The sequence below is a fragment of the Macadamia integrifolia genome, chromosome 1 (genome assembly GCF_013358625.1).
Source record: "Macadamia integrifolia cultivar HAES 741 chromosome 1, SCU_Mint_v3, whole genome shotgun sequence".
NCBI lineage: Eukaryota > Viridiplantae > Streptophyta > Magnoliopsida > Proteales > Proteaceae > Macadamia > Macadamia integrifolia.
In genome coordinates, this window is record NC_056557.1 from 931,584 (window position 1) to 944,092 (window position 12,509).

At 36.2% G+C, this 12,509-nt stretch overlaps 1 protein-coding gene across 1 annotated transcript; it reads left to right on the top strand.

Moving 5' to 3' along the window:
* The first annotated feature begins 4,397 nt into the window (after window positions 1–4,397).
* LOC122080387 (ubiquitin-conjugating enzyme E2 variant 1B-like) lies at window positions 4,398–9,531 on the top strand. The gene is made up of 5 exons (XM_042647373.1): window positions 4,398–4,648; window positions 7,943–8,082; window positions 8,296–8,421; window positions 8,498–8,624; window positions 9,032–9,531. Exons 1-5 carry the CDS (start codon window positions 4,621–4,623, stop codon window positions 9,088–9,090), a joined length of 480 nt encoding a protein of 159 aa, XP_042503307.1. The 5' UTR covers window positions 4,398–4,620; the 3' UTR covers window positions 9,091–9,531.
* The last annotated feature ends 2,978 nt before the right edge of the window (window positions 9,532–12,509 follow it).

The following is a 12,509-nucleotide window of genomic DNA, read 5'->3' on the forward strand; positions in this document are numbered from 1 at the left end:
TTTTTTTTTTTTATTTACTGACGTATTTGAATATACAGACATATCAAACTAACAAGGCCAAAGTAGTTCTTCTAAAAAAGAGGACCAGCTCTCAACAACAAAGTGGTACTACAAGTTATCGTTGTGTGAGCTGTGAAAGAAGTCTCCAGGATCCCGCACTCTATTGTAGCATCCGGTGCAAGGTATTTAGTCTTTAAAATTTCTAGATTTTTTTTTTTTTTTGGTGTGTGCATGTGTAACATACATATCAACAGGAAAAAAAAAAAAATTTTTGAAGTTTCAAGTCGAAAGGCTAAAAGCCGATTTGGTATAATTTCGATTTCAGTTTTAGTTTTGGATTGATATTAAAAATTATTAACAAATAAATTTTTAGTCAAGAAATTGAAAATATTTTGATTGCGTCAATTTGAAATATGCCAAGAATAGAAATCCATTCAATAGTTCAATTTTTGAGAATAAATTCTTTTTCGTTTTTTCAAAGAGATCGAGAGGGTGGTGGTCACTACGAAATAAAGTGATTTTGCTTTCATTTGTTTTTAAACATCTCAAATGACACATTTACCCATGTTATAAACACATGCTTTTTCAAGTAGAGTGCATAAATAGATTTGAAGTTGATTTTAATTTCAATATTGAAACGGCTTCTCAGCTATTTCACTATTTCCGATGAAATTGATTTCAATTTCTCATAAACAAATTGAAAAAATCATGCCAAACACTATTAATTCAATTTATGATCCTACGAAATTGAAATAGAAATCATGCCAAATCAGCCCTAAGGTTTCCTCGATGCAAGAATATTGTCACAACTAATCTCACTGGTGCTTGATTTCGATCAAACTTTTAGGTTGCTGCTATTTGTGGTGATAAAACTGCTGCCAAGGTCGATGAAAATGATGAAGCGAAGGAGGAGACAACCAAAGATGCAGAAAAGAAAGACGAAACCGCCACCGCCACCGCCACCGCCACCATCACCACCTCCACTTCCACCTCACCCTCAAAGAAGAAGCAGGGACCTAAGTCACGCAAGAGAAAAGGATCTCCCCTAAGGGCCCCTCAGTTTTGATTCCAATGGTAAGCTGGTGAATTGGCAAATAAAGCCTTGAGTACTTGACCTCCATTAATGCCATTAACTCTTGTTGTTACTTCAATTTTGTTTTTTTAATTAAGCAATAAGAACTGGTTTATTTTTCGTATCCTTATCTATGACAAAGTTATCCTTTATTCTCTCCATGAAAATTATCTAGTTGAGAGAGAGAGAGAGAGAGATCATACTCTCTATGTCCTCACACTTTGCCTTATGTGTACAAACCGTGTCCCACCCTCTCTTATGCTTCCGTTGGCTGGGCATGGGATTACATCTCAGGTGGGGTTCCTTTACGGTGTGGTAGTGCACATCCAACAACCTAGAGCATCTCAGGATGTGCGCCTGTGTATTGTTGTCCGCGTTTGGAGAGCTCCTGACTATTGGATATGTGTTATCACCCCTGCCACGCAATAGAAAAACAGAATCCTTCCATCATGCATGTCTCGTTGTAGCAGGCTTGGCGTTGGCCCTCCTTTTGGTCTTGGTCTTGGTCTTGGGCTTGATTTTGAGTATTCCTGCTGGAGTGTTAGTTGCTACTACTACCCAGGCCTATGGGCCCTCCTTAGTAATGACAAAAAAATAAAATAAAATAAATAATAATATTAAAATAAATAATTTTTTTTTATCAACTATCATCTTTTGGATATTAAAAAAATATGTATTAATAAATCAAAATAACTCATAAATCACATGCCCCCATTGGCTAGGAGTGGGGCTTTCATGCCATGCCATTGACGTGGCAATCCCTATCATCTGATTCATCTCTCGGGTTATAAAAAAATAATTTAATAAGTCAAAATAATTAATTTATAAATCTCATGATGATAGTTATATATAATTTAGGAAAAATCTTGTTACAATCTTATTTTTTGTCCTTTTAATATAAAACATTTCTTTATCTCTTCATTTCATATGTGTACTTAAAAAGCATGCAAGACGATGATAAGTCACTTTGGAATGATTTTGGAAATCATTGTTTTATTTAAATTTATTTAAAAATAATAATAATAACATTTTGGAATAAAAGAAAAGGTAATAGAAAAAAAGGTTACTTCTCAGTTCACCACTTTAAATCCTTGTTTTTTGTGCTCCCGCTGGCTGAGTGTGGGATTCCATCCCATGTTGGCATGGCAATTCTCTACCTTGTTATCAATTATGAGTATCAAAAAACAATTTAATAAGTGAAAACAACTTATAAATTTAACCTTTTATGTCTTTTTTATTTTTTATTATAACACCTTTCTTCTTTAAATAAAAATAAATTCATATTATTTCACACATCATTGAAAAGCATGCAAGACAATAAAATTTTTAATAAATGACATAATGGTATATTAGTATGTTATTTTAAATTATTTTAAAACCCTTTTCAAATATTCAATTCAAAGAATTTTTGAGAATAAAAATTTTCCGTTCATCACTTCGATTGCAATAAGATGTATCATTTAATTTAATTAAAAATAATATGAAACCAACCTTTAGTTGATCTTTTACCATAAAAACACTGTAGTTGATCTATTCAATTCTATATTATTTGTTGGGTTAAGAAAGAAGTGTAAATTTAGGGTGTGTAGTAGTTGCTTATACCACGTCATCCCAACCTCTGCAGCTTTGACATCAATTCAGCTAGGTAGGATTCCACCTGTCTATAAAAATCTTGTATCCTTAGATGACTAGGTAACCAATTACCTCACCTTGAAATAGACTACGGGCTAAAAACAAAAAAACAAAAAAAAAAACAAAAAACAAACAAACAAACAAAAAAACAAAAACTAGGAATGCCGAAAGCTGGCCCACATCGGTAGGTCTGATCTCCTTAAATCAGACCAATCGTTACTAAACTATCTGAAGCTGGATTTAAATTGATTAACATTTGGTCATTCTCAGTGTTTGGTTGTAATCCAATGATGCTTAATTGGGATCGATTGGCAAAAGTAAGCAACCGGGTAAAGCCTCTTTATAGCCCGCTTAGCTAAAGTAACATGAATCCTCTTATGAACCAATAATTAACCGATCAGATTTTCATACGAGAATCATTCTTGTATGGCCTGATCCACATAGATGGAATTCACTACAGGGTTTTTCTTTAGGTGGATTCCATTTGTATAGATCAGTCTCATACAAGAACTTGATCCGCTCTCCCCATATCTTGCATACGAGGTCTAATTAAATTAGTGTGAATTGATTGGGCTTGACCGAAATGACCGCCCCAGTAGGTCAACAACCTAGAATTTTTTTTTATTTTTTTTATTTTTTATTTTTTTTTCTGGAAGGGGGTTGGTTTCATCTTAGACGAGGGCCCACAGGCAATCTTCAATGCCTTGATCTAAGCTTATTTCTCATGATAACTCAACTCCTAAAAGAATTTAGAAAACATGGAGTGCGTTGATATCTCAGATGGGCCAAATTAAGAATCTGTGACAAAAGGAGTAAAAACAACAGCACCAGTCAGCAAAGTTAGGTGTTTTAGGGCCACCAGCTCTCAACCTTATCCGGTCTTGTTTCTCATGTAACACTCAATGCCAAGGCTTTTAGCTGATGATGGCCATAGTCTAAAACCTTACTCAAAGTAAGACCACATACATTTAAGTATATCCCATTATGGGCCTCATGTGGACCCATATAGATAATATCAATTTTCAACCCTTTTTGGTGTCAAGTGCAGATTCTTTTTTACACTATTCTTGTAGGAACCCTCAAGGATACTATGTATGGAACTGTGACTTGAAATCGAGACCTCAAGGGGCCTAAGCACTTCCACTCAAACCCATTCCTACTAATCTAGGTCCAATCTATCGACTTAGAATCGATAAGAGTGATCCCAATTCCATTGAAATTGAATCAATCGTCTCTTCAACTCCTTCATTAGGGTTATCAAATACTAGCATGTACCAGTAGGCCCAGGCTAACCCCAACTTGTTAAAGCCTGGTAATGGACCAACAATTAATAAATAGTCTGATGTTGGACCTAGCCCGATTGTGAAAAGAGTCAGCAAATAGCGTAGTGAAATCCTTGTGCATTGAATGAAATTCTCACAAAGTAAAAGCAAAACTACATACATTATGACCTTCCCCATACCCCGCTCTAATGAGATCTTAGTGCACTGATTAAACCCTTTATATCTAATAATATTAATATGCCCTTTTTCAAACCCACATCACTTTCATTTGGTCTTTCCTTTCAACGGTTCAGATTTAAGTAGTGCCACGTGGAAGAATAATAGAGAGTTGTTGATGAGTAAAGAACCTGCACAAATCAAATCAAATCTAATCCAAGGCTTTGTCACCTTTTTCTTGAGACTTGTGAGTTGTAATTGGCAGTTAAAGGCTTGCTTTCCTCTGTCACAGAGCACTTTTCATTTTCTCTTTTGTTCGCTCCCAGTTGAGCCAAAACTGTTTCACGATCTCCCTCGAGTCTATCTTTCTCTCTCTAAGATTCTCTGGATTTTTCTTCGTTTCGGTTCTCTCGCTTCAGCTCTCGCTTGCTGAAGACAGAGAGAAACCCTAGCTCTGTTCCGCATCGGTGTAGTGAAATGGGTTCTGAAGGATCGACGGTCGTAGGTAACTTTCAAAACCCTGGTTTCTTCTGTTTCAGTTTCGATTCCATTTTCTTTTTGATTTTGTGCTTTTGTTGCATTTTTTTCTGTAGTAACTGTAAGACTGGTGAAATTATAGTCTCATTCTGTGCTTCTGGTGGTTATTTGGATGCTTTAACGGTTTCTGAAATTAGATTTTGGATTTCTGCTCGATGGATTCCTAGGATTGTTTACAGTTAATTGGGTGATTCACATTTAAGACTAGTTGAGTGCTTGAAAGTCTCTTTTAGTTCTTTGCTTAGTTCTTGGTGATCATTTGAGAGTAATGTGTGCAGATTGAACTGAAAGGATGGATTGTTTATACGATTAGGATCGTCCAAAGAAACAATTTCTTGGGGGGAAAAAGTTACAACTTCAGTTCGTTTCTTAAATATTTCCATTCTTGGGCACTGATAGTGTCTGAAATGACTTTCCTTTTACAGTAAACTTTCCTCTCCCTGCACACCACCCCCCCCCCCCCAACCATCCCTACCCACTCAAGTGAGGCGTCACTGATTCTCAAGTCGATGGTATCAACACCAGGAGACTTTACAACTGAGCCAAGGTTGTGAAATGCCTTGAGAGTTCACGGATGGTAGGCTGCATTGATTGTGAACTGCAGGATGGTGAGTTTTGGATGAGGGATGCCAACAAATGTATATGTATTTTGATATTGTTGTTTGCTTAACTGGAATATGTCTCAAAATCATTTTAAGGCTACAAATGGGGATGATAATGGTCTAGTTTTTCAAAGCTTCAACATGTCTAGTACTCAGAGTCCTGTTACTATTGACTAATTACCTTTTTCATGTAAAGTATGAGAATGATAGACTAACTTGGTGTTATTTTTCAACATTGGCTGGATGTAAAAAAAAAAAAAAAAAAAATTAATCTAAAACAGACATCTGATTTTATCATGAAGGCGTAATGTGTAATTTATCAAATTTTGGTATAGAGCAGGCATTGCCTAATTGACCATGCTCCCAAATTCTTATCCTCTTGCCCTATCAAGTTCCCTGAGGATTATAGATCTAAGCCACTGAGGGCTAATTATATGAGTGCAGTTGGTTTAGTGATTGCATATCCTCCTTGTCACCTTCAATGTCTTTAAGAGAGATGCTCTTGTAAGTATTTGCTGGATGTAGAAGATGGAATTGAATAAGTGACATGGTCTGATGAGAGTGTAATAGAAATACTATTTAAAGAATTCTTATTTCTTATAACTGGGTTTTGAGATGCAAAGCAGAGAGGAGGGTGGTGAGGTTTTGGTGAGTAGGATAATCCATGAGTCAGACTTCAGCATGTGCATATGCATTTGTGTTTGTTAAGGCTCCATCATTTTGGAGTTAACATATTTGACATTTTTACTGGCATCTCTACTACTACGGCTGGCGCTGATGGTTCTTATTAACTTCAAAGTGGAGGATGAGTTGGTCTGAATTCTAAAACTTGTTTTTAGTTTCTTTAGGAAAATTCAGTGAATCAATATTCTATTTTAATGAATAAATTCCAGTCTGTGAGTTTGAGAGTTACTATGGTCAAGGAATTCTTGACAATGTGTTTATGTAAATGTTGCACTTCATATTACCTGAAATAAGAACCGAGCCATGTGAAGCTCTAGGAGAACACCTAGCAGTGATTCTGTATATTGTTTTCAATTATATTTTTTTAAATTCATCATTGCGTTTTGGGGGTTTGAGTTTTCAGGTCATGACATAACCTGAAGGATTTCTCCTAATATGCATTCGTGGTTTTCCAGTTTCAGTTGATTTGTTTCAACAGAGTATATATGATATGTTACTTTCAATACATTTGTTCTTTTAATAAAAAAGATGAAATATCAGTGTTTTTTTTTTTTTTTAGATCCTGATCATTGTGTTTTGAGGTTACTTCAGGAAATGTACATAATGCTCATTGCATGGATCTGCTTCATGATAGCCCTTTTCCTGTACTTGTATAGGGGACTCTTGTTCCTTTAATTGGCCTAGGAACTTTGTGCCTCAAGTCTCTAGTATATAGCGTGCATGTGTTGGTCAACACAGTGTCATTCTGTCTTTTATTTTAATTTCTCATTCCTTGTCCTACGGCTGTCTGATGACTGTTATCTTTGACTCACTTTTGTGAATGGGTGTTTATGTGTAATTTTTTTTTTCTGCCCGCACAGTTTGGCAAGGAACAAATTCATTGGAATGATTAGCTCACATCAATGAACTTCATTATATCGGTTGACACAGTTTACCATTCTGTTGTGTATTTCTAATTTCTGAACCCGCTCTCCTATACCTCTGTTTGGAGAGTGTAATTTTTTACTCATTTTTGTTATTGGATTTTTTTTTTTTCAATCTGTAACCAACAACCTTCGAAAAAAATGAAAGTCAATCAGAGTGATTAACTCATTATTTAATCTTTCATTATATCCAAAAATGAAATGGCATATTCATGAATTTTTGCAGCTCAGATTTGCTTTTTTTTTTCTTTATAAACATATTTGTTTTTGATTATTCAATCTATAGCACAAACCTTATTTCTTTGCTGTATTAAATTATTTTCTTGTTGAATGGATGGACTGTCAATTTGATTGAGTTATAACATCTCATCTTGAACTACTCATGTGTTCATAAAGTTCTTGTTCCTTATAGTTAAGGTATTCATACCTTTCCTCCATATTCAATATCAGTTCTCTTTGTACTCTTTTTCGGCTCCTCAGGTGGGGTGTTATGCTTATGCTTGTCAGTTTTTGGCATGATACGTAGCCTGTTGATTACTCTAGAACAAATGCTTGTTCATTAGGTTAATAGACTTTGCTATAAGAGAGACCAATCTGGGATTTATATCGTCCATTTCTTTACATTTTTTAATGTCTGACATGCTATGATTTAACTTTAATACCTTAATGCTTTATTAGACTTTCAAGTTTGTGGAGCTCGTATCTCTTCATTTATTCAGGTATATTGCTTTAGAAATTTAAGTTTTTCAAAATTCCCTTCCAAACAGGGGCATGTGCCTTGCATGGTCATCCAGTTTTTTATCCAAATTTGGAAACTCTAAATTGATCTAGGTAGTTGCTTTAGCCAGTATGTGCAGGTTCCCTGGTATTTGTAAGTCCCTGGACATGCACCATGGAGAAACACCTAATGTACCTCCTAGACATGCTTGCTTTTGAGTTATGAGCCATTAATTGTGTATAGGTGCTTTCCATGGTTTCACTTTCATATTTTGTATGTTATAGATGGGAAAAGGGAATACAATATGTGACTGAATATTTTGGGTTTACTTGCAGTTCCGAGAAACTTCAGATTGTTGGAAGAACTCGAGCGAGGGGAAAAGGGAATTGGTGATGGAACTGTCAGTTATGGAATGGATGATGCTGATGACATATTGATGCGGTCATGGACTGGGACCATCATTGGTCCTCCCAATGTAGGTTTTCTTTTAATCCTTACAATTTTGTGGATCCATTAATGGGGCTATATCAATCAGCTGGAATATGCATGGTTATTTAAATCCAACAGTAAGATTATGATCTGCTATGATTCTTGGAACTTGGGGTTTACGCATTTTACACATTTTCTCTCTTTCATGCTGGGGAAAGAAACTAGAATTCATATTCTACTTATTCCTGTTGCGTATCAGACTGTTCACGAGGGGCGCATCTACCAGTTGAAACTTTTCTGCGATGAAGACTATCCTGATAATCCACCAACTGTGAGATTCCAAACACGGATCAACATGACCTGTGTAAACCAGGAAACTGGAATGGTAGGTACTGCTGCTCAGAAAAGAGTATCATGTTAAGAATTTTGGCTTCTTAGCTTATGCACCACTTGTTTAACAGGTTGCACCTAGTCAGTTTCCGATGCTTGCTGATTGGCAGAGAGAACACACAATGGAGGACATACTTACCCAGTTGAAGAAGGAAATGATGTCTCCTCAGAATCGGAAGCTAGCACAGCCTCCTGAAGGTGAGACCCTTTGACAGTCTTTAAGTTCTTAAGAGACATTACTAATCTAGGGTTAGTTCCCCTGCAATTGATGTGTTTGACGTATTCTGCAACTCTGCAATTATGGGCCATGCCAAATTTGAAATGCTGCTTAAAAGACAAACCAATTGGATAGTCTTAGCTAGATGAAAGGGGTGGTGGCTGGTCCTTAATTGTGTAAACTTATGAAAAACAGGAAGCTGTGCTGATGTTTAGAGTGAGGAATCAAAGATTGTGGTCCTTAGTTTAACGGCCAGGATCAGTCTTTGGGCTTATTGTATTTAATAATAGTTAATTAAAGCATCCTGTTAGTTTAGACTTGTGGAGGTATTTCATCTTTTGTTATTCGGAATGCAGAGTTGCTAATCTGGTGTTACATATATTTGCAGGCAATGAAGAGCAAAGGGCAGACCCAAAGGGGCTGGTGCTGAGATGTTGCATTCTCTAAAGAAAGTGAAATGGACAAAGACAGTAATGTATATAACATCCATGTAGATGATGGCCTTCTGGCTAAGGGATTTTTTCTTCAAATTTGCTTTGTCTAAAGTAGGCTGGGCAAATTAGACTGAGCAATCCAACATCTTGAGATTGCTTGATATTAAGTGTACTTACTGAATATCAATTGAGTACATTGGTGGTACAAATTATTATGAGTATGAAGTAGATTGCCACATGTAGAGGTGATGCAGCCAATCGAGGCCATCCATTTGGCAGTGGTGGTTCCTATTGAAACATGCTTTTGTGATGCGGCGAGAATTGATCATCTCCGCAGGACCAATGACAAGGTGGATGGAGGCATTTCATGTGTGTTTAAGAAATATACTGGAGTCTAATTTGTATTGGACTGTTGAATTTGTATTTGTAATTCTAGATTGTTTTCACTGTTTCATGGTTGAGACCCGGAGGGGGGGCTCTCTCATATGGATCATTCCTTTTCTTTTTTTTCATGGAGCCATTGCTCTCTTATCAAAAAAAATGAGGTAGAAACCCAACTGGAAAATATATTCATCTAAATTCCCACAGAATACCATGGAGAAAAAAAAAAAAAAAGATAAAATACTATAAGTTGGGTTAAGCACAATTGGGATGGCACCTCTAAGAGCAGCCCCAAACAGGTTGCAATGGGAGTAATAACACGCAACCCGGATGGTATATAGCTACTATAGGTTTATAGGATGTCCTTGGGGTATCTGAAAATCATGTTGTTGAAGTGGAAGCCTTAAGAAAATAATATTAAGACCGATTACAATATAAAGGATTAAGGTTGCGTTTGGTAATCATTGGAAAAATCGTTTATGAAGTTTTTTTTGTTTTACAGGAATAAGAAAATGGAATCTTCCTTTTTTTAGTGTCCGTAGCTTGTTTTTCCATTTTTTTCAAACGAATTAGGTAAAAAAATTCAAAAAATGAGAGTAGAGTTTCTTGGAAAATTTTGATTTTGACATGAAACGTTGTTTTTGGAACAGAATGACTACCAAACAAAGAGTGTATTTTGTCCAATAGTAAAGATATGAATATTGTGACATGGTGGTCACACGTTTGAAATAGGCTCTTGACATTCTTAAGGTAAGGCTATGTAGTTCTCGCCCCCAGGCTTGGCACAACAGGAGCCTCATGCACCAGTTACTTCCTTTTTAACGATATGAAGGATTAAGTTTTCCTAAGGCTATGGTGAATGGGAATCCATTCATCTACTGACCTTTGGATGAGTGCAGATGTATCGGGGGTTATTTTTGGAAGGTATTAAAACTCTATAGGGGCTTGTGAACCCTAGATTGGAGTGGTGAGTTTCACCATCTCATGAAGGAAAACGTTGTCCCAATATAAAATGGACAGTTTGATTTTCTCCCTTCTCCCCTAAATGTTTGTTTTTTATCGTAAAATTTTTGGGTAAGGGTTTATGTCCAGGAGTGTGGTTCCTACACTAGCGCATGGGTTTTTTTTTCTTCTGGTAAGGACCAACGCATGGGTTAATAAGAATACAAATAGAAGCATCAACAGGGCAAACATGATTCTTTCATAGGGGCAGAGCATTCATTCCCCCCCCCCTAACCCCTCCAATGTGTCTAGGCTTAGCCTCACACTCCACATAACATTGTCCCAAAATCGTTTGTGCAATATTTTGCGTGAAAAGTTTTCTCATGTCAAATTTTCTTATTTTTAATATATTTTTGTATTATTAAAAAAAAAAATTTCATTTCCCACCTTTTCACATTGAAACAAAAGGAACCATAATATAAAATTCCCCAAGATTAGTTCATTACTTGTCTTTCACTTGTGGCCAGCTGAATGAAAGTACATGGAAAGTCTCTCCCTCATGGTTGAGAGTTGGGAACCACTCAAAATCTTATATTCCTTTCCCCTTTTCCATTGCCTTCCTTTCCTTCTCTCCTCTTTTGAGCTGGTGACAAACCCTTGGTTAGAACTCTCTTTTTCTCACATATTGTTTTTTTGTTAGTTGAGAGTGTTGACACTAGGTCAAAAAACTTGGCGAAATATAATAAGGGAGATTGATGAATATACTTGTAAAAATACACGTGCATTTGCACATGGGGTAGTCTCCTTCAAGTTTCCTTCTCTTTGTTGCTAGTGAGCGCATACACTTTACTATGTTATTATCAATCACCTGAGTACTTCGTTTAGTCCCATCTCATCATCCCAAAAGAGAGAGAGAGAGAGTAAAAATAGTTGGTAATTCTTGTTGTAATATTTCTTCATTCTACTCCGTAGAACTTTGGGTCTAATGAAGAATATTTTCGTTTTTCACAGTGTGAGAAATACAATTTCTGCCTATGGTTCACTAATGGAAGGGTCCCATATATGCGAACAAGACAAAATGCTTCAGATTCAAAAAATAAGAATCTCTAGAGGTACAACAATTCCCTTTCATATTCGTCATCAGGTTTTAGTTAGTAAGCACATTTGACAATGACATAAGAGATCATGTAACTCCAATCATTTGCTTGGTCATCTGTGTGGATGTGCTCAGCTTCTTAATCCTACCTAGAAGAAATATACAGAAAATAAGAAATGCATTAGTTTCACTGATCAATTGATGCATTTTAGAGGTAAGAGCTACAACTTGCTTGGACCCTTTTATTTATTATTTTTTTGAGGCACAAGAATTCATCCTCTCCTACAACCCTCTTATTTATTATTTTTTTTAGGGAGGGGGGAAGGGGGAAAGGGGTTGATTATTGAATTAACACCAGAGCAAGATAAACATTCATCCTGTTGTAGGATCCTGGTCTTGTCGATCACTAAGATTTATATTTTTACTTTTCAGGTAATAAACAGAAAGGTCCCCCTACGAAACATGTTAGATCAAGAGGATACAATCATCCAAGATTATGAATAAGCAAAATATGCTACAAAAAAAATTGATTCATCATCTAAAACCAACAATGGTGGCTCTGGCTTTCTCTCCTCCAGAAGGTAATGAAATTGTTTAATTGCATTTTCTTCACTCAGGCCAGACTCTCAACGGTGGGCGTCCTTGAAACAGTTACAAAGAATATTTTATCCTTGAATATACCTGTAACAAATATAGTATAGGAAAGTTGAAATGTTGTTAGTAGGAAATGACAAAAAATAGAGTTTGCACCAAGTTAGTAGGAGATGTTGTTCTTCCTTTGTAAGGACAGCACCCAAGATGATTCCGTCTGCCAGTTTCTGTTTTCCTCTGTTTTGCAGACTCCTCTCTCTTATGATTCCAATTCCTAAACTCACCAATTTCAAATCTATCCCAAATAGATAGAGTCTCTTCCATTAGAGCTGCAAAGATAGTATTTATATAAACTGTCGAGAGAGAGAGAGAGAGAGAGAGAGAGAGAGAGCATAAAATCTCCAAATAATGGAGAGAGAGAG

What these genes read in the sequence shown, in the direction of transcription:
- LOC122080387 (XM_042647373.1), top strand. Translation starts at nt 4,621, where the DNA reads ATGGGTTCTGAAGGATCGACGGTCGTAG. An exon ending in CCATCATTGGTCCTCCCAAT is followed by an intron (nt 8,083 to 8,295) that starts GTAGGTTTTCTT and finishes GTTGCGTATCAG; the next exon opens with ACTGTTCACGAGGGGCGCAT. An exon ending in GCTAGCACAGCCTCCTGAAG is followed by an intron (nt 8,625 to 9,031) that starts GTGAGACCCTTT and finishes ATATATTTGCAG; the next exon opens with GCAATGAAGAGCAAAGGGCA.